The sequence below is a fragment of the Pelmatolapia mariae genome, linkage group LG16_19, assembly GCF_036321145.2.
Source record: "Pelmatolapia mariae isolate MD_Pm_ZW linkage group LG16_19, Pm_UMD_F_2, whole genome shotgun sequence".
NCBI lineage: Eukaryota > Metazoa > Chordata > Actinopteri > Cichliformes > Cichlidae > Pelmatolapia > Pelmatolapia mariae.
In genome coordinates, this window is record NC_086241.1 from 68145571 (window position 1) to 68167234 (window position 21664).

The window sequence follows — 21664 nt, forward strand, 5'->3', positions numbered from 1 at the left end:
CTCTATTAGCTCGTTATATAAATAGGAAGGTTGTTCTTTGTGAAAATGTTTTATATTATTATGCCAAGACCCAGAGGGACACTTCCCCTTTCCCCCAGTTTCCCACAGTTCAGGATTTGTGCTGTTTGTCTGCACTGAAGTGACCTGGTTCTGTTTGTGAACATCTGTGCTTTATGAGAAACGTGATGTCTCAGCCAGTTTTACCGAAGCGTTGGAGGAACGCCACGTTAGGTGCGCTTGTCCTTGAAACCAGAATAAACTTGTGCGTCTCTCCCTCTCCACACAGAGCGCTTCGACCACCACTGTCCCTGGGTGGGGAACTGCGTGGGGAGGAGGAACTACCGCTTCTTCTACATGTTCATCCTCTCGCTCTCCTTCCTCACCATCTTCATCTTCGCCTTTGTCATCACGCACATCATTTTAAGTAAGTATCCACAAGGACGCGTGCTCTCAGGCGTAGTGCAGACGCACAGTCCTCCGGGCTGTTTCCAGTCAGCAGGTTGTAAGTGGGCGTCGTGAAAAGCTGCAGCTTTCTGGCTCTTTACCATATTTCCAGCTGGGAGCAGGCAGCGGGTTGTTGGGCTCCGTGTGTGTGTGTGCGTGTGTCTCTGTCTTCAGGTATTACTCATGTTGTGGGGAGCGAGACATATCACAGAGCCTTTCTTATGGGGACAAAAAACAGATTATTGTATCCTTTGCAGTTTTGGTTTTAGATAGAACCTGCGAGTTTTTTTTCTTTGACCAAAATGTGGACGTTAAGTAGGATCGTAGATGTGTAGTCGAGCTTCTCATACAGCTAATCCTACCAAATTACCAAAGTTTATTGTTTTCATCTCGTGTAATCAGGTGGATAAAATCATCTCTTAAAGACAGAAAATGATACATATTAGCAGTAAAACAATAATATTGTTGGTGCACCTCAAGGTTGAGTTGTAGGTCCTCTGATGTTCAGTTAATAAATGACTGATGTGGACCACCTGGAACTTTGCTGTCTTTTAAAACACAAGTTAGAAAAGTTGTGTCAAATTTTGTTGAGCAAATTTTAGACATTAGTAACATTGTAACTAGCGAGGCCTAAAAAGGTGCACATCAACACTGTGTCTCACCAGCTGGATGCAGTTTGGACAACATTACAATCAACAGACTGAATCTATAAGCAACAGATTCATATCAGTGTAAAATTATAACTGAATGTGTTTCTTAATTTGGGAGAATAGTTGTGTTTGAGTTTTCATATCGTGGCATCCACCTGCTCTAGATCAGTTTGTTAAAGCCAATCACAACACGCCCACATCTACCAGACAGGACTGTAAAATAGATTTGAGAAAAATACTGAACCCACACAGCTGACGACATAATATCTCTGACATCTTTCTCCTAGACTGTCAAACAATAGAGGAAAATTAAATCTGTCTTAATGTGAAACAGCATCCTGTAAGTCACTGTTTTTACAGATCATCTGTGGTTTAGTGATCGTGTCTTTGTGGTATCTGTATGATTCTGACCTCATCAGCCTTCAGGGACTGCAGATGTAAATGAGGCAGCAAATTTACAAGATGGACCTACGTGCTCATGTTAATGAATGTGCAATCTCCCTTTTATTTAAAAGGCTACATGAAGTTAGCTTAAGGTTGAGTTATAGTTAGACCAAGTTTGGACTAATGTCCTCTGAAGCCATGGATACATGACTGCGAGTGCTGGGAACAGCAGCGTGGGTCAGGATTAGCTTGTAGGGATGATTAAAACTCTTCTTGCAGACCATGTTAGACACTGTGAATGTTCTTGGCTCAGGTGGCTGCAGTCCTTCATAGATACTGATTGTAACCTTTAATCCACTTTGTAAGTCTGAATGAATGAAGAACACAGTAAGTAGAGATGCTCCCTGTAACCACTTATTGGTGGCCACCTCCTTCATCTGGCTCTGTGCCGCTTCTCTACACACTTGGAAGCTAAATTGGAAAGCCAATTAAAGCGGCACACTCGGCTGAGCTCAGTTCTTCTTGTCAACTCTTAACCTTTACTCAGGACAGTGTTTGCAGCAGGTAATGGCGTAGCGCTCAGTATCTCATACAAGTCCCACATTCTGTGTATGTAACAGCAAACACGAGCTGCGTGCTGCTTTAACAGAAACTGTTTTTCCCTTTCACAGGCTCTCATCAAAACGGCTTCCTCAGCGCGCTTAAAGACAGTCCTGCCAGATATCCTTTCACTGTTGCACGTCGGTGTCTACTTAAACCTGGATATTTCTTTAACCAGTCACATTAATCACACATGTGTCATTGCTGTCCTTCATCTCATCAGTGTTGTTAAAAATAGCAACATCTGCCTGAGTGATGCTGGAGAACTGCTGGATTATTGTCATCTGGGTTATTGTAATTCATTATCATCAGACTAGAAAAACCTTCATGTGACCTTAAACACTAACTGGGACTAGAGAACATGAGACATCATATTTATCCCAAATTAGCTTCTCTGCATTGGCTGAATTTACTTGAATAATCAGGCCCCGTCATATCTTTAGGACCTCAGTAACTCGTAGCTGTTTTCCTAACAGAGCGTGTCGCTCTCACACTGCAGGCTTACTTGTTGTTCCTAGAGTATTTAAAAGTAGAATGGGAGGCAGAACCTTCAGTTTTCAGGCCCCTCTTCTGTGGACCCAGCTTCCAGTTTGGATTCAGGAGACAGACACTATCTCTACTTTTAAGATTCAAACTGTATTTTAAAGCTTATGGATCAGGTGACTCCGTTGGTTGTCTTTCTGAGGCTCAGGTTGCTCTGGGACTTCCCAGGATGCCGAGCGCTGCTCTGGTTGTTGGATCTGTTCTATGTAAAATTCCTTGAGGTGAACGCTGTGGTGAACTGGCTCTGTATAAATCTGAATTTCGGCCAGCGTTCTCACAAACATTTATATTCCCAATGATTACTTTGATGTTACACATGCAGATTATTCCATAGGTCAGATTTATCTGCATGTCATGCCTTCCACCGCTCTGTTATTTTCTCCAGCTGTGTCTCTTGCATGACTTACATGCATCTGATTAGTCTTGTACTGTGGGGCTTACGCGGCACGCAGGACAGCGAAATTTTTATGGCTCTGACTCGTCTCTCCGTCGCTCTTCAGCCGTGTCATGTGACTCAGACGGTGTGTGCGGGTGTTGTTACAATGATTGTGTTTATTGTAACCACGTCTGGACTGTTGTAAATCAGATAAAGTTGAGCAAAGAGGTTCATCGCAGCCTTTTAGCTGTGAACTGTTCACATGATGATTTGGAGTTAATGTGGCCTCTGCTGCAGAAGGTTAGATGGAGGCAGCAGAGCCTCGCTTTTATTTTACCTTTTAATCACAAAGAATCATGAAACAGCTCATGAATATTTTGGCAGCCCTTTAATGCATTTTCTTCTGCTTTAAACATTTTGATGTCTTCTCTCACTTAAATACAGCGTGGAGTCGTGCGAGGTCAGGACTGATAAGCCCCTTCAGACGTAGAAATGAAGAGCAGCTCTAAATGATCCCGGTGCTCGGTGTACAACACAAATCCGGTTCAGAGCACGGGCTGCCACACCGCCGCTCTCTCGCTGCCCTTCTCTCTGTGCCTGAGTGCGATAACTTTCTGAGGCAGAGAAATGTGCCAAGCCACGCTGATAAAGTCTGCTGTCCTACAGGGCTTTAATAAAGCTGAATTGCAGTCGATACTATCGCAGCAGGCCTTTGTGCTCGAAGAATGATGACATGTTTTGTCCTTGCTGAGGAGGAAGAGATTGGAGGAGAGAGAAGAAGAGCGTGAGGGCATTATGTAAAGTTTCTGAGAGGATGCAGTATGATGCTAACCTACTGAGCATTTTCCAGCAGCCCTTCAGGCACTTAGTTATGGTGTCTGGGTATTTGTATGTGTCATCCATGGAGGTAGTGCACATTAAGAGTCAGCGGTGTTTGTTTGTGTAGAGGATTCATCTCAAACAGTGCGTGTATGTGGAGCAGAGAAAATGAGCAGTACGAGCCAAACGAACTGGTAACTGGGAAGTATTGGCGAGAGGAGGGCGGCCCTCAGGCTGTGGGTCAATGTGCTCGCTGCTACAGCAGCACCTCAGTGTTCGGGCTGGCTCCGTGGTTTGTTTGAGCTTTCATATTATCATCTGTCACTGCATGAACACCACAGCAGAGTTATTCCTTGACTTCTCTGTGTCACTGTGCTGGAAGTGGTGGTGTGTTTCTTCTCTGTGTGGTCCATCGTGGGCCTCTCAGGCTTCCATACCTACCTGATCAGCTCCAACCAGACCACCAATGAAGACGTGAGTATGGACACGAAGTGCATTACATCACACATGCCGCAGAAACAAGGCAGAATGTTCCACATGTGTTGTGTGCTAACAGACTCGATTTAAAGGGCAGGGACGCCATAAAATGTTATTTTCTAATCATTTAAATTGAAACGGCACTAAAACCATTTGATATTTTTATTGGTTGATTCACTCATTTTAAATTCGGTGCCAGCAAATGGAAAGTAGTGGGCACACGACACGGGAAGAGTTGTGTGATACTAAAGCGTCACACCTGCTGCAGCGCCGAACTGCTCGTTAGTTTTAATATTAACGTGATTGGACTCAGTGGGGGAGCGGCTCCCCACAGGAGCCCCGAGGCAGCGGATCAGAGCTTTACTGGCCCGAGAGAAGAAGACGAGCCCATTTTTGTAATAGTACAACAACACAGCGTCTTTATTCATCGTCATATTCTACATCTGCCAAATAATTACAATCGAAAGATTTTAAATATATTTAGCAGAGGGCTCGCAGGGTTAGGCTTGATTTTAATTTATACGTGAAAGACTTTTTCTTCATGTTGAAGCTGACTGAGCAGCTGCTTTGAATTTTAGCCCAGGATGCTAACAGAGGCTCCGTCTCCATGTTAAAGTACACATGTGATCGCCTTCACTGCCACTGTGCTGTTAGCCTTTTCACTGTGGAGAAACAGAAGCCAAGTCTTTGAGAAGTTGTTATTCACAGAGAACACATTTCTATTTTTTGTCACAAATGTGAGGGAAACGCTCGTTCTCACATCCTGCAGCACACGCGTCGCCTTCCTGCAGTTTCCTCAACACTAAGCAAAGTTTCTTTATTTCATTTTCCTGAAACGGTTTCTTCAATTTTAAATTCTGATAGAAATGATCAAAAATATTGATGAGTTGTTTATGCCTGTTTGCTTCACAAGTAACATAAGGCCAGTAGCTGGCCCTGAGCCATCAGGTCACTGAGTGCACTGACCTCTGGACCAAATGTTTATGGGTAACAAAATTGGGCAATTTGGGATTGTTTCCAGTGGAGGAAAGAGGAGAGAGAGCAGTTCAACAGCCGACACAGGAGCCAGACACCGTGAGTGTGCGTTGGTGCAGCTTGAATAAAACGTGTAATGGCCTCATTAATGCTGAAGTGTGGGTGTGGCTTATTTCACATTCTGCAAAAAGCAACGTAAACATGTCCGTGTCCCAACTTTTTTTAGAAGCATATTCCCAGCATAAAATTCAAAATTAGCTTCTAAAATTCCAGCTCATCACATGTAGTTATTTTTTACTGTTTCAATGATTTTCAGGTTTTAATCAGAAATTCTGATTTGTGACTGTTTTGGAAAACAAGCTTCAGTGTTCTCAGTGACGTTGGTTCCTTGCTAGCCTGAAAATCTGGAAACTACAAACACACTGATCTTAATCCTTTTAAAAGAAGCGTTTTTAATGGAGTTTGTGATTATTTGCTCATCTGTATGGTGTGTGTTCATTAGCTGCACAGAAGCATGGACTCACAGCTGTAACTTCTTTTCACCTCAGACTGTGAGTGAGTGGTGCTCGAGCTTCGCCGGTGAGCTCAGCTGATTCGAGAATGGCGACGATAATTTTCAAGGTCACAGGACAGAAGTGCGCACGGCCCGCTTGAGCTCCAGACTAGACACAAACAGCAGCGTCTGTTTATCGATGACACTTTGGATATTTATCTGTCTCACTGAAGCTTTGCATCTCTGCAGATAAAAGGTTCATGGTCATCTAAAAGAGGGAAGGACAACTATAACCCCTACAGCTATGGAAACATATTCACCAACTGCTGCGCAGCGCTGTGTGGACCCCTGCCACCGAGGTAGGCTGGGTGTGGGTGTTTGTGTTTCTGTGAGGCGATGTACCCGTTCCTCGATGGTCAGATGAGGACAAAGGGCCTATCGTTCCCTGCTCTGGGGGGAAAAGCCATCTCAGTGTCATCGTAGTTTTCCGTTTTCTCCAAAGGCAAAAATAAAACTGTTACTCAGAAGTGTTTGATGTGAGGAGCTGCTGTGAAATGAGCCTGCCTGCAGCCTTTTCTCTAAACATAGCAAAGATGCTGCAAAGCATTTCGGGCCTATTTGAACCAAATCCGAGATCAAAGTTTCCCACATTGATTAGATTTTTATACTTTTCTGCCCATGTGATCGAACAAAAACACAGAGCAGCTGTCAGCTCGTGTCTGTGCGACTGCACTTTCCCCCCCGGCATCGTTCTTATGTGCTAAGGTAGATTTCAGTTCCCCGTCTGTATATGTCGACATACTGCTCCTTCATATGCCTGCACATGTGGACAACCTTTAAAACTTATTACATGAAGGAACAACACAGGAAGTCATTACTTTAGTTTCCCATCGTACAACTCCACATTCTGTCACACACGTCATCCATGTTCCTTACTTTTTAGATTACAAATTGTATTTCTTGTCATATTTTTCCACTAAAGGAGAGTGAAAGGTCTCCCCAGTATACCACCTTTAAATACAGAACCTTTGAAAAGCTTAAAGACAAAGACGTCCTGAAAGCAAACTGTACTCAATCATTTACATGAATAAAGATTATGTAGGTAAGCAAATTCTGTCTGAAACAAGGAATCGGTAGTTTCATGAATTCTGTTTCCATTCCTCATTTGTTTTTCTTCCAGTTTCATCTTCCTTGTTCTTATTGCAGTTTCTTTTCTCTGGTACGGGTTTAACAGAGATTCAAAGTTTTCTCTGTGGTTGGTTTTAATGTTTCAGAAGATGGTGATTATTGTGCAAATTCATTACTTTACAAATCCGTCTCCATGTTGTAATTCTGTTTCCCTGCCCGTGCCAATTCTCATTACTCATCCGTGAATCTGAAGTCGCCGTTTCCTCTGATTTTATGGGTTCGTGGTTGGAAATGAGGCGCCACCTTAGATCGACTCTGTCAGAACAGCACAAATATCTTTTTATCCTGAGAAATTTGCAGTTTTTAACGTTGCATTTAAGTACCCGCAGAGTTCATCAGTATATGCACAAGTATAAGAACAGCAATGATGTGTCAGTGTGTTTGGCTGTTCTGTGCTTTTGCCGTCACAAGCTATACATCTCCCATAACGGCTGCAGCGGGTGGCAAAGGAGAGTCCTCGGCTCACAGGTGGCTGCCATCTGGCTCTGTGCGCGCGTGTGTGTGTGCGCGCGCGCGCGTGTGTGTGCGGCCACAGGTGTCGCACAGCTGGCCTCACCTGCCTCTCGGACTGAGCGAGCTCAGACCCACAGAGACAAAAGCCTTTTGTGTTTTAATCCCTGCACAGATTCTCCACTCACACTTTCAAATGCATCAAACTGCAGGTTTCTGCTTAATTCCAGCTCAGTCCTGCTGGAGCTCACCGTCAACACTTTGTGTTAAATTATTATCGAGCTTGATGCCTCAGCTGTGTCCCATCAGCCTGTGTTTGGCTGATAAATAGCCCCTATCATCACACGGAGCCGTCACTGTGCAAAGTTCAGCAGGTTCTTCTCTAACCAGCTATGTCAGAGCTGTGCAGCATTAACCTTGGGTTGGAAATGATGGTTCACTCCACAGATGAACGACTGTGCAGTCACAGTTAACAGAAACTACGCCCTCATTCACTTCCAAGGTGCTGCATATCAGGACATAATAAGATTAGTTGCTCTTAAAATGAGGTAAATACAACCTCAGGTGACATAGTACAGTCTCAGTAATTATTTAACCAAAACTAACTTTCTGTAAGTAACAGCCAGCAGTGTGAGCACTTTGATAAAAGCAGAAGTTTTGGTAGTTTGCTGATCTGAAGCATCCGAGCATGACCGATTGTCAGCAGGGTGGCAGAGGGCAATGTGCCCAGAGCCACAGGGTGTGGGCACGAGGTCATCAACAGGACAGCGATCCCACACACGGCAGCAACGGTCCAGTGAAAGTCCAACCTCAACCCTGACTGAATACTGCAGTGGCACCTTCAGAGAGCTGTGCATAAAACATGTCTGCACAACTGACTGAGAGCAACGCTGCAAAGAAAGAGGACAACACTATCACAGAAAATCATTACTTTAAATTACTGCAGCCAAAGGTGTCGCTACAAGCTACTGAATCATGGGGCGGGCTCAGTTTTTCACAGGGCTGTTTGTTAAATGATGACACGCTGGAACGGGTCATGTGTTGTTCATCTGAGACTGTATTTAAATCATTTTAGAAGCTGGTATTTCCTGACCTGCAGCAGTGGTATCAGAAAATAGTTCACACCACACACAGTAGTTATCTTTGCTTTTTATCGTCAACAGTAAAACCACAGGGTCAGAGTTTAATAAAAGTCACTCTGTTAGAGCGACAAAGCTCTTCTGTTCATTTGCTTCATTCCATGTCTTTCTTTGGTCGTCTGCTGACCCACAGCGAGATCAACTCGACCTTTTCCTTCTTGGTTAAAGCAGGACGGGCCTGTCGGAGCTGTGTGTTGTATTATTGTGCTGCTGAGTGACCTTTGCTGTGTAATGTTTGCTGACGGTAACGATGCTCTCGGCTTTTCTCTCATTAGTCTCATCGACAGACGCGGCTTCGTCGAGGCAGACGTGCCACAGTTGGCACCACCAACCAATGGTATCACTATGTACGGCTCCACCCAGTCTCAGCAGAGCCACACGGTAAGACTGTCGACCGACCCCGCCACCGTCCCCCTCCCACCTCCCTCTCCCCTCCAAATGCAGCTTTATGCATCACTTTGTCAGAAATGGCACAGAACAGTGTTTCATCTCTTTTCATGGTGAAACTATAACCAAATAAACTAAACCATGAAATCCTTTTTTTTTCTCAGTCATGTTGTTGATGAGACATGTGCATTTTATTTACGTTTAAACGAATGAGCATGAATCTGTTTCTGTAACTGCTTCACAATAAGAGCCACCCTGTGCAAAGAGCAGTATTTCAGTAACTATCAGCTAAAATACTTTAAAGAGTCTGGCTTCAGGTTCATTTTATCCTCAAGCTGCTTCCTAACTTCCTAACTTTAGAGAGTTCATATAAAGTTGCAGTGAGTGTAGTAATCTGCACCTGATTTGTTCTGCACGTGCGAAAAGGCCTTCTTCCTGTTCATTCCTTTCACAGTAAAAGCCTTTAGCATTTACACACTGACTGCTGTAAGGTGAAATGGCTTGTGTTTAAGCATTACATAAAATTTTAGCTTTGATTTCACTGGTTATGAAATAGAACATTTATTATTGTTATAAATAAAACATTAATTACTTTTTCTTGCTTTGGTTCTTATATATGGAACTAATTAAACAGAAACTAAATTCCCCTTTTCAAGTGAACTTTTTGATCCATGTACACAAATTGTGAAGTTCATTATTATTATTATTGTAGAGGTCTAGCATAGACTGTGTCTTTAAACATTATTTTATCAGTATGTGTGGCTGGAGAATTAGACCAACGAAGATCAAATGTTGCTTTATTTGTAAAATCTGAAACGTCCTAATAAACTGACTCGGAGAGGGGAGACGTGCTTCAGTATTAAAAAGTTACAGCTGTCAGGTAGAAACAGTTTAATAGTTTTAATCCGACTCTTGCATGAAAATTTTTTATATTTTTTATGAGTTAATTATTTTTGTAATTTTAGCATTGACAGGAAGTACGTCTGGTTTCGCACACGTGTAGAACAAATCTGGTTTCCGGCGTGGATCAGGTTGCCCTGGCCTGTCCTCGTGCACGATGCCGACGGTCGACTCTCTAATGACAGGGCTCTAGAGTGCGACCAATTTGGTCGCAAATGCGACTAAATTTTTCAGTGGTGCGACTAAAAAAAAATATTTTCGGGTAACAAAAAAAAAATCTCTGCAACTCTCCGTGTGGTCAACAACAGACACACATTATGCCCTATCGTGGACTAAACCAATCAGAGATGGTCAGGGGCGGGACCTCTCTGATTGGCCGTGGTCCAGTTGGAAGTGCAGGTAGAAGAGAGAGGTGAGTAGCTTGAATAAGGCGATATCAATTCATTAACGGATTCCACACAAAGACGTAAACACAGCGCAGACCCGACGCATCAGAATCAGCTTTGTCTTTCTCGGCTTTCTCACCCGACGGCCCGTAGACGGACACGCTGTCGGAGCTCACCGAGCCCACCGTCCGCGCTGTGTTTCTGTCTTTTTTGCGCTGATTCTGAGCTGCAGGTTTTGTCTCTCTCCAACCAAAATTCACCGAGCCAGCAGCAAAAGAAGCAGCAAACTACGCTTCACATTTGATCAATGTCGTCATGAATTCCCTCTGACTTTTGCTGTTTTGCTTCCATCACGATAAAAATCACACTTCATGCACAGCTCTCTCTCTCTCTCTCTCTCTCTCTGTACTTCAAGAACAGTTTCCCGTCTCAAATCTCTGTTTTCTGCATTATTCATTCACTTACTACCCACCAGTCTACCGTTGTTTACAGCGCGGTCTTTTTCTTTTTTTCACTTAAATGACCTCGGACAAGAAAGCCTAGTTTCTGCTGTTCAATACTGAAGAAATTTAAACTTTTTAAAATTGTGCAAATTTGCAGAATATTTTTAAGGTCATCTGCTATAAAAAGCCAGGCCAGGAAAATCTCCTTCATGTTTTTCTGTGTTTTATTCTCAGTTACTTTCACACAAAGGCATCTGCTGTGATGTTCACAATTCTGATGAAGTCTCACATGTATCAGTACTGATAAATGATCAGAATTATAATATTTCTGACTGTCTGAGGCTAAATTGAATCGAATCAGGTCTTTGAGAACCGGAATCGAATGGATTATAGAAATCAGTGATGATACCCAGCCCTAGTGAGCAGCCTAGGCCCGACAGAGTGGATGTAGCTGTGGGTAATGAGAAAAGATGAAAAGAACTATTGATAACTTTTTTGTTAAGTTAAGGCCTGATCCGTCTGAAATTCATAGCCAGTGCTCTGACACGGTGCCATCAATCTTTGAATGCTGAAAAAGCAGCAGTGTATCCAGAAAACACATATGCTGTGATAAATGCACTGCCCAAGTGTCCCCTCTCCCCACTGCCTTTCAGCAGCAGGCAGCAGCAAACAGGTCGTCAGGCCAAGATGATGATTAAGTTTAACATTTTCTACAATATTGACAAAGCACTTTAAGCACAAGTTTGTTAGTTAATAATTTAGAAATGAATATTGTCTGTATGGACTTCCCCCCCAAAGAAAGTGCACATGTAAAACTGCGGTGTTAAGCGATGCAGTTGAAAAATTTGAGTGCGCCTAACTTTTGTGCCGGTGCGCCTAAATTTTTAAAGTTAGGCGCACCGGTGCGCCTATGTCAAAAAGTTAGTCTAGAGCCCTGAATGATGATGTCAGATTCAGGAATGTAGAGGCATCCCGCGCTGGCCCGGATAACTCAGTCCAGGCACAGAGCACGGAGGCTGGACGCCGCTGAATCACACACAGCTTGGTTTTTTTTTCTGGTCTGGGAAAGTAAATCCAGTTAGTGTCTCTCATCACTAGATTGAAATGGATGAAGCTGCTCTGGATTACAGCAGGCGAGTTCTCAGAGTCTGCATGAACCACGTCGTGTTTCTTTAAATCAGGTCGGCAGAAGCCGTGGGGGTTATGGTGATGTGGTGGCGTGCAGGCTCTGATTTCTGGTCAGCTGCTCATCGTCAGGATGTTTAAGACGCTCACTCTGAAATCTTATGGAAACTCCTGGAATCGGCACATTTGGAGGATGCTTGTTCAACTTTTTCACTTTGCAGTTGTTTTTATTAAATACACCTGAACATTCTGTCTCTGTCAGATTATTTTGAATAATGCTTTATTTATTCCAGATTAAGTGAAGGAAAAATGATGATTTCCTTTATTCGAATGGATTTTGTTGTGCTGAATCTAAATATGATAAAAAACTCAAACAGCTGATTGATTACAGTTTAATTGTTGCACATTATGTGCTTTTAAGCTCATGACTTGTCATCTGTTTATGGCTATGTTACAGAATAGCAAACGCTTTGTGCACAAACTAACACAAAATACTGTCAGTATTGACGACAAACACAGAGCCAAGATTACACAGGAGGCAGGGACGCTGTCTTTGGAAGTTCCTTTGCACAAAATACAGAGAAGAAAATATTTAAATCAAGTGTTTAAACTGAGTTACAAAGTTTAAGATGCAGTTTACTGCAAATTGCACCAGCAGGTGCAAAAAAGCATGTCTTATTTTTTTGTGCTTGATATTGACATGAAGCTCGTCTGTTTAGAAAACTGTAACTTTTGTATGTCACCCAAACTAACCACACCTAACCGACCCGCTGAGTAAATCTGGCCCTTGATATGAAACATTACATCATCAGGGAACAAACATTATTTGGCTCTGCAGACTTTTCATATTCAGATTTGTGCAGATAGAAATGATAGAAATGAAAACCACAGAGTGATTCCAACATTATTTTTCTTCTACTGCCCAAAAAAAGAAAAGTGTTGAATGTGTTTGAGGCTGAATGAACATCATCCAAATGTGTTGATTCGATGACTTTTGCCAGGGGTTGTCATCTGTCACTGCAGCAGGCTCATGAAAAGATGAGAATCGAAATCTCGCCGCAGGCCGTGAACAGGTTTTTCTGCAGTGTCAGGCTGAGTCCCGCCTCACTCGTGGCGTCCAGTTTACCTCCTCGCACGCAGCTACTGAACACCTTTCCCTCTGTCGTGTCCTTGTTGGCACAGAGGCTCGACCTCGTCCTGGTTATTCTCACTGAGATGTTAAACGCTGACGTCATCAGTCATGATCTCTTGAATGGACCGTTGGGCTGAAAGCCATGGGAACATTCCCCAATGTTAGCACGTCCACAAATAACCACCATCTGTCTTCTGTAGTGGTCGTGATGAGCGGCCGCAGTTGTCCTGGCTGTTTGTCTGGACGCCGTCAGTGCTTAACGTGTAACTGTCCAGGTCTGGGACCAGTGTGTAGAACCACGTTCTTCAGTGTATTTAAATCAGATTTTTGATTAAAAGCAAACAGCCAGTGTTGGCAGGTCGGAGCGCGTACACGAACCACATCTTTGTGTGTGTTATGCTGTTGTTGGTGTGTGTTGCACGTTAAGCCGGGCATTTTTAGCTCCGTGTTGGCAAACGCGCGTTTGTTTCTTTGTGATGCAGCTTTAAATCGACGGAGGAGACTTTTTAAGCTGTTGCCACGGTAACTGTGTGTGAAACGATGTCATTGCACTTTGATAAACAAACCCTGCTTTCTGGATTTGACTCAGTAAATGGAGAGAGACTGACTGCAGTCATCACAGGCCTCCCTGAGAGGCTCACATCAGTTCCCACTTTAAGCTGGGACTAAATCCTGCAGGAGGAAGATCTCACAAAGCATCTCCGAACTTTAAAGAGCTCGGGTCAGATGTTCGAATGTCCCAGACCACTCTGTGACTTATTATCAGTTAATGTTGTGGGGAATAACACGCGTGACTCTAATCTCTTGCCTGCTGAATCTCCAGTCCTCTTCAGATTTGTTTAAATATGAAACACAAGTAGAATCAGCTTTGTACAGCACGCTGCGAGATCTGACCTCCAAGTAGAATCAGCAAATCTGATGAAGAACAAATGACGGCACGTTTGTTGACACAAAAACTGTTTACCTGGCTGTACTCGACATGTGACGGCAAATAAAACTGTCCTAAATACCTATAGAAACCTTGCTGTGCTCCTACAGCAGAGCGTCTGGTTTGATCAAACCATGCATCAGCGTCTGAGTCACTGAGAGGGGGCGAGAGGCTCGCACGTTAGTGGTAGAGGTCAGATTTAGTGACACAAAAAGATTACTCTCAGGTTTGGTGCTCTATGGTTCAGAGAAAATCCAAGTTTTTGGACATCTGAATAAAGCGGTGCGTCTCCTGACGACGTCTCAGGAACAGAGAAATGAGTCTTACTGTCATAGTATCCTTCTACTGAGGCAAAACCAGAGTAAATGTGGGCTTAATGTTGGGATTACAGGAATGTGAAAGCCCAACACGGCCTGCGGTCAGCAGCCCGTCTAGGTATTGTTTCTGCCTTCCTGCTAATGATGAGTCAGTCTGTGTTCACATAGCCTGACAGCACTCTATTTTTATTTTCCATCAAACGCCGATGACGTAGTTTGGCGCTATCGTGGAGGTGAGCGTGTTTTCTGTGGTTGCAGTGCAACAACCTGAGCCTAGCTTCCCTAAGTCGATACGTGGAGGACTGATAACACTTAAAAGCACCTCTGTTCTGCTGTCAAAGGTCGCCCGGCCTGTGTTTACATCATGTCTGTAATCTGCTCTTTTCAGGTCAGTGAGATTGAGGCAGAAAGGTGAGATATGGAGGACGAACCTCCGTGCTTCACATTTCCTCGCCATGAGGCTTTGGGAGCGGTGTGGGGTGGAAGGAGGCGTCCTGCTTATTATGCTTTTAATTTCTGGTACCTCTCACACCCTGTGGGCTTTTCATCTGCAGCTGGTCTGTAATATTGATGACTTTGTGGTGACAAACGGCTAACGGGGTTAAAGCTAATCTCTCTGTGGCTGATGTGTGTTATCGCCGACTCTCGGCGTCCTAACCCAGTTACCGCTCGTTATTGACACATCCACAGCGAGGCGATGGCGATCAATAGGCCGTGAAGCAGGGACTTAATAGCAGCTCTGTGTATTGAGCTGAGTGGCTGTTTGTGTGGCTCTGCATCCTAACGGGGCACTAACACCTTCTCTTTCTTTCTCTCCCTTCCCTCCTTTGTGGTCTTCACGCCTTCCTTTCGTTTGTGTTTTCTTCTTTGCCTCTTTGCAATTTTCAAATTCTGCGTCACTGCCATCCCCCCCCCAATGTCTGTTGCTTTGACCCGCACACCCCCTCCCTTGTCTCCCTTCTCCTCGTTGGCGCTTTCTCTCAGTGTGACCAAGACCAGTGCATTCAGAGCACCAAATTCGTTTTGCAGGCCGCCGCCACCCCGCTACTCCAGCACCAGAGCAGCGAGCCCGTCATCCTAACCACATCCCCTGAAAACGGAGGGACGCTACCTGGCCGTGCCTCCCTCGCCCTGACGGGGCCCTGCACCTCGCTGCCCCTTGGCCAGCCCACCCCTCCGACCTCCACCTCCAGCTTAAGCTGCCACGAGGCCGCCGACAAGCTGCCGGTCCATGGACACACCCTCACACACAACCACAGCAACCCCCTGCAGGAGTCGGTGTTCCAGCACCACTTCCTTACGCCAGAGGAAGTGCCGTCGCCGCCCGGCATGCTTCACTGCGGCAGCCCCATGGGCCACAGCCACACCACGCAGGCCGGCTTCTACGACCCGGCCAGCCAGGACTCGCTGCACGAGGACTCTGTCAGAGGGCTGGTGAAGCTCAGCTCCGTCTGACGCCCCTCATGAAAACACTGAGATCGCTGAAGTCAGCTGACCCCCACCCACGCTCACAGGTGGTGGTTTAAACTCAGCTGCTGGAACCTGTAGACCTAAATCAGATTTGTCTTCAGAGGTTTTTCTTCCCAAACGTCTCAGCTGGAACTGGAAGATCATTCCTGTTATTTTTGTTTGAAACTCCAGGGAAGTTTAATCCGTTAACTCTTTGGAAACTTCACAGGAGACGTTTCAGGTTTTTGTTCCACTTCAAGCAAAAAATATCCAAAATAAAAGTTTGGGTGAGAAGTGTCGCAGCTCTGACTCACTTCTTTTCTAAAACTTTCTCCTGTGTGCCCGTTGCTGATTGGACGGTGTCTTCTTGCCTTTTTTTCTTGGACATGGTCAGCAGTGCGATGGTTGATGTCTTCATGTTGCATATCATCAAGCTTTTCTATGTAAAAGAGACTGTTGTATTGTACTATGGTTATTACAACTTACAGATTATATTTCCTGTGGATATTAATAAAACCATCTTTTTATCACATTCGGCTGCGTTTCTATCGAAGGCGTTTGTGTGAGAGTCATGTGACGCTGAAGTTTTAACATTTATGGATGATTTTGAGCTCTGTGATTGAGCTGGACGCACAGAAAAGGCCTGAAACAGAAGAGCTGTGGGTCAACACCTCAGAGGGTCAGTCAGTCTGTGGCCAAAGACGTTGATGGTTTGGTAGAAACTGACACTCCCACTTTAAGGCTCTTCCACCCCCTTGTGGTCGAGCAGAAACACTGCAGCTGAGATTGAATTTTTTAAAATTTAAATTCTTTTATGAAACAAACAGGAAAGGATATCAGTGCCTCGTGTTTACTAACATTAGTGTGATGTTGGTCACACCAGCTGACTTTAAAGGCTCAAAGATGGCGTGATGACTCACACAGTTCCCTGTTGGTCTGCAGATACCAACAAAAATCACATTATTATTTAAGGATCCCTGAATTTAAGCTTTTGACCAACAAAAGCCACAAAAATATCTGAGCCTCGTCATCAGCCTGTGACCCCATGTGACCCCTCTGCAGTGGGCTGTTACAGTAAAACCATGTTTGTGTTTGGGAAGTTAAACAATTCCAAACAATTCCTGAAAGTTGAAAGGAATTAAAATGTAAATAATAACAACATTTAAGGATATTCTTCTTAAACCCATAATTTATTCATAATAGAACATAAACAAAAAAACATTTCAAATATTAAACTGAGAAGATGAAGCGCATTTAAAAAAATAGGCTAATTTTGATTTTGAGGGCAGCAACATATTTCTAAAAGTCTGCACACGTTTGAAATCGTCACATTTCTGTGCTGAGGAACATTTTTATAAACTTTTTTTGTGAACCTCTGTTCTGTGTATTTTTTTAATATCCAGTCACATGACTGCGCTGCTGAAAAATGTTCCTCCAGCTGCTTTTTAACCTTTTTCTCTTTGACGTTTTGCTGTCATCAAATTCAAAATGAGCTTTACATTTGATGTTTTCATTTCTGTTATGAATGAAATTCAGGTTTATTTTGTTTTTATTTACGTGTTTTATTACTGGCAAGACAGTTATGGAGGAAACGTATTTATCAGCATGTGAGAGCACACTTTTAAATCTTTGCTATGGCGGTCTAAATCCACGGAGGCCGGCGAACATGTGAGCCTATAAAATGTAAAAAAGGCTCTCGATGATGGACGTGGGCTGTGATCAGTGCATCAGCTGCACAATCTTAAAACCTGAGGAGGTGAAGAATCGCTGAAGGCTTCTGGTCATCCTCAGGTTTGAATGCTAACAGAAGGATAACAGGAACAAGTTTATTTGTCATTAAATAATGTGATACATACAGCCTGATTTGGTTACATTTTTAACCACAGCTGATTATAAAGGAGATGAGAGGGAACCTCAGATGACTGGAGCAGGACTTGCTCCTCTGACCTTTCACGGTTATTTAAATATTATCTCGTGCTGCACAGAGTGCTGCCGTCAGGTGTGTGGGACATTTTCATGTATTTCAAATATTATTTTAAAGTGATAAAAACTAATGCAAATGAAAGCTGTGACTTCAATGATGCAGTAAAAACTGCACTTCCTGGATTTTTTTTTTCTATATGAGCTGTACAGAAGAATGCAGTCCTTGTATTTATTTCACTGTTTTGCTGACCGTCTTATAATTAACATGTAAGCAGAGCCAGGTGTCGAGAGCTTCTTAACATTCACATTTATTTCCTGGTTTAGTTACACAGGCTGTATCACAGCAGAGATGCACTAGAGACAAGAGAAGAAACGGTCCAGGGACGACACAGTCAGCTGCAGCACGGCTTACCGTCATGCATCATCCAGTCTCAGCTGGAAACCGTTCATTTAAGACCCGTCCACGGCCTCCGTGCCAGACTAGCTTAGAACCATCCACGCCCAGGTTGCTGTGGCTAAGCTAATTTAGCACGATAACCAGAACCCAGGAGCGTCGGTGACGCCGGTTTCCGTGCGAGTCACCACAGCTTGACGTCGGTGAGCTCCAGGTCTCCCATGATCTCCAGCTGGTCGATGCTGCTCAGGTCCTGCACCCGGTGTCTGAACTCGAACAGGTGCGAGCCGTTCACCGCCAGCTTGAACCGATGTGGCTGACAGAGGAGAAGGATCTGAGGAAGAAATTTAAAATAGAGTCTCTGAAGAAGCAGAAGGCCTTTAAAAGCGTTGAGAAGCTGCAGGTGGTCCTTACCTCAAAGTATTCTCCTGAGGAGAATGGAAAGAAGGGCAGCTCCCGCTCCTCCTGGCCCCAGGACTCACCCAGGTACGAGTTCCTGATGAACACGCCGGACTTCATGCGGGGGTTCAGGTGGAGAGCGATGTTCTCCGTCCGGCTGTTCCGGAGGTTCACTGTAAAACTGGAGCAACGTATGAGCGTGCATCACTGTGAGATGGTCGGTCCTGGATAACTCGCACACAGATTCATATACGTGTCTGAGTGTTTACCTGTGAGGATACATGCTGACCTGCCCTTTTATTGTGATGTGCTGTCCTGGACTCAGGCCTTTGAGGATGCTGCCTTTGTAAGGGAGGCTCTGAAACAGCAGTGAAACCTAAATGTCTGATAAGAGTTTGGACATGTGATCGAGTTTTAGCACTTTAAAGGTAAAAACTCACCAGGTCACCTGATTCCGAGTATATTGCCTGAGAGGGAGAAAACGCACATTTAGACACGAGCGGGAAAAAGCTGAAATATGAGACCGACATGTACTCACTGAGTTTGGGATGTAGCCGATAGCGTGCACCCTGACTTTCCCACAGATGGAGAAGGTATCGACCCTGTTCAGAGGAATTCTGTGCTTGTATTCCAGCAGGTGAGCTCCATTTACCGCCACCTGCAGGTGAACAAGGAGCGTTATCTTTCGGTTCCACACGCAGGCTTACCTTCATCTCTACCAGCTCGGGCTCACAGACCTTGAAGACGTCTTCATGCACCAGGATGATCGTCTCGAAGGGGGCGCCGCGCTTGTAGGGCAGCTGGTGGAGCGTCTCCTCTCTGCCCCAGCTCTCCTGCAGCAGGGAGTTGCACACCACACAGGGCGAGCCCTTGAAGCGAGGGCTGAAGTGGAGGGCGACGTCAGAGCGTGGTTTGGTGCTGCAGCCACTCGACAGGTCGATCTGAAACCTGCACAAAGAACGCCACAGTTTAACTGCCGACTAAATCATGTCATGCATCAACGTTTAACTTAAACTCCACGTGGATGGTGGTGTGGATGGTAACTCCATCCTTCTATTCTGAACCCAGTTGGCAGAACAGCTGAGCTCTCAGGTGTGATTTAAAAAATAAAAAAAAAAGCGAGACTTTGAGTGGTCTGACTGCAGCAGAGCTGGGAGCGACGCATGATCACTGAAGAGAATAACAACCTCATTTATAGCAGCCAAACTGATCCTGGACCTGTTCTCTGCAACTGGAACTGAATGTGCACAGATCAGCACATCCAGGGTAACTTCTCCTCAGCGATCCAAGTAAACCCAGCAGGAGGCGGGGTTTGCAGCATCTGACCAATCAGAAACATGAACAGGTTTACTGACAGTGAAGTGGCTCAGTGTACAGACGAGTTAAACACAGACTGTGAGTGTGTGGGAGCTTCCAGAGCTTTGCTCAGTCAGTCTGTGTTCATAAAGTTTATTTGAATCAGGAAGGAAAGAGTTGGCAGTGAACTGATCGGAGCTGTTTAAGGAAAGAAGAAATACAAATAAATCAGGAATTAAGTTTCTATAGTTCTCACTGATGCTCATAACATAAAGACTTTGGATGCTAAAAACCTTCAGACCCTGTGAGGGTCCAGGAACAGTGGCACTTTTCTGATTGGCCAGCAGACGATGATTTCAAACCTGCTAATCTCTAATCCAGAAACAAAACTGCTCTGGAGCAGATTAGGTCTCCAGCATGAGTGAGAAGTGAACAGCTCTGTGAGAGGCTCCGGAGTTTTTGGGTCCTTGCTGCTACATCGTACCTAAACAGATACACAACCCCACATGCGCACACACACTCTACACACCAAAATAATATCACATATCAATAATCAATAACCTCAACATCATTTCACCTTTTGATCCGAACCACGGACAGCACCTGCAGTCAGAGACGTTTGTGCTACAAACTCACAGCAGAACAGATTTAAGTTTCAGTTTATCAGCGAACATAAAACAGCTGTAACATCTGGAAACAACAAACCACAGGAGGCCTCGCTGCGTGTGGTAACACTATTTCAATAAAAACAAACTATTCGCCATCAGAGCCTCGTCTTACTCTCCTTCCTTTTTTCAGCGTCACTCGTTTGCTTCACATGTAACGCTGCTGCTAAATGACGCATTTCACCTAAATATGAATTACTGAATATTTCACGTCAGCAGGTTCTCGAGCATTTCCCACACGTGACAGAGCAGCGTCGGTAACATGTGACAGCACACCTGCACAGATACAAACTACCCTGCAATGTAAAAATCATCTCAATCAGCAGCAGCTAGAACATTAAAGTTATACAAAGATCAATAATTATGGTTCAATAATATAATCTATATGATTGTGAAAGGTGCCACAGTTTATAATAAGCACTTTAAATATCCTTTGATTATACAACTTGTGAAACTATTAAGTATAAATAATTTTTCAAATCAACACAAAATGAAGTTTTTGAATCTGCAGCAAAACCCAGAAGCCAAACATGACAGGCTCAGTTTGTGAGGGGCAGCCAATCAGAACAAAGGGGGCTTGTTTCAGGCAGGATGGACCGAGATGCTGCACTTAGTCCCAGAATAATATACAGAAGGATTATTGTGAACTTTAAATCAAGCAAAGCAGGTATGGAAGAGTTCAGTAATACAGTAAATATCACACACGCCTGAAAACAGCGTCATGGGTCAACTTTCATTCTCTTTTAGCTGAAAATGTTTGCAGGGGGAGAATTTTTCTTTGGAAGTTTTCCTGCATGAACAGAACAAACTGCTGCTGTTTGATTTGAATCTTACCTGTCAGCATCAGGGGGGACGGTGCCCTGGATGATGATGATCTCCCCGGGGTGCAGGCCACCAGGTATGGGTCCAGTGTATGGGATCACCTGCAGAGCGGACAGGGAAATCTCAGAGAGCCTCGTGTCTTCATTCAAGTGTGGTCAGACAGACAGATGTGGACAGGTGTGTGGGCAGATGTGCGGACAGCGCTAGAAGCTGCATGCGTGCAGACAGCAGAGCATGCAGCCATCAGAGGGCTGATGGAGATGATGATAATAATAATAATCCGCTTACCGGATTCAGAACCGTGTGTTTAGCGTTAGCCACGGACATCGGGCCTCTCGTGTCGGACTGCGGCCTGCAGCTGTGCGGAAAAACGGCAGTCTGCGCAATGTGCGCCAAACGGGAGCGGGCTGGAGCTCTCCTGCGCTACACGGGGATGGAGGCAGTGGGCATCTTCTCTCCATCAGCCATTAACAGCTCGCGCATGCGCAAAACCCCACCATGTGATCGGCACCCGAGATCAACAACAACACGGATGAAGCCCACCCACGTGACCGTGAGAG

The 21664-nt window shown here is 44.6% G+C and overlaps 2 protein-coding genes across 5 annotated transcripts in view; one reads left to right on the forward strand and one right to left on the reverse strand.

The window, feature by feature from the left end:
• LOC134644108 (palmitoyltransferase ZDHHC14-like) overlaps positions 1–16135 on the forward strand; it is a 55731-nt gene extending 39596 nt beyond the window's left edge. The window contains exons 5-11 of one of the 4 annotated variants that reach the window (XM_063496832.1): positions 287–424; positions 2150–2198; positions 4188–4290; positions 6011–6120; positions 8814–8919; positions 14545–14567; positions 15141–15344. In XM_063496832.1, the coding sequence (XP_063352902.1) occupies positions 287–424; positions 2150–2198; positions 4188–4290; positions 6011–6120; positions 8814–8919; positions 14545–14567; positions 15141–15237 (626 nt within the window). In that variant the 3' untranslated portion in view covers positions 15238–15344. Of the gene's footprint in view, positions 1–286; positions 425–2149; positions 2199–4187; positions 4291–6010; positions 6121–8813; positions 8920–14544; positions 14568–15140 lie in introns of all 4 variants that reach the window. The other 3 variants (XM_063496833.1, XM_063496830.1, XM_063496831.1) reach the window with 3 other exon arrangements.
• Positions 16136–16793: 658 nt separating this feature from the next.
• Positions 16794–21635, reverse strand: LOC134645934 (galectin-8-like). Its single transcript, XM_063499568.1, has 8 exons — positions 21393–21635; positions 21117–21205; positions 19059–19269; positions 18860–18979; positions 18762–18788; positions 18591–18679; positions 18337–18502; positions 16794–18256 (listed from the first exon to the last, which is right to left on the reverse strand). The coding sequence occupies exons 1-8, from the start codon at positions 21429–21431 to the stop codon at positions 18107–18109; spliced, it is 891 nt and encodes a 296-aa protein (XP_063355638.1). The 5' UTR covers positions 21432–21635; the 3' UTR covers positions 16794–18106.
• Positions 21636–21664: the final 29 nt, after the last annotated feature.

Coding starts and splice junctions, on each gene's coding strand:
- LOC134645934 (XM_063499568.1), bottom strand. CDS start 21,431: ATGTCCGTGGCTAACGCTAAACACACGGTTCTGAATCCG. Junction 21,206..21,392: donor AACACACGGTTCTGAATCCG/GTAAGCGGATTA, acceptor TCCGCTCTGCAG/GTGATCCCATACACTGGACC. Junction 19,270..21,116: donor GTCCCCCCTGATGCTGACAG/GTAAGATTCAAA, acceptor TTCTTTGTGCAG/GTTTCAGATCGACCTGTCGA.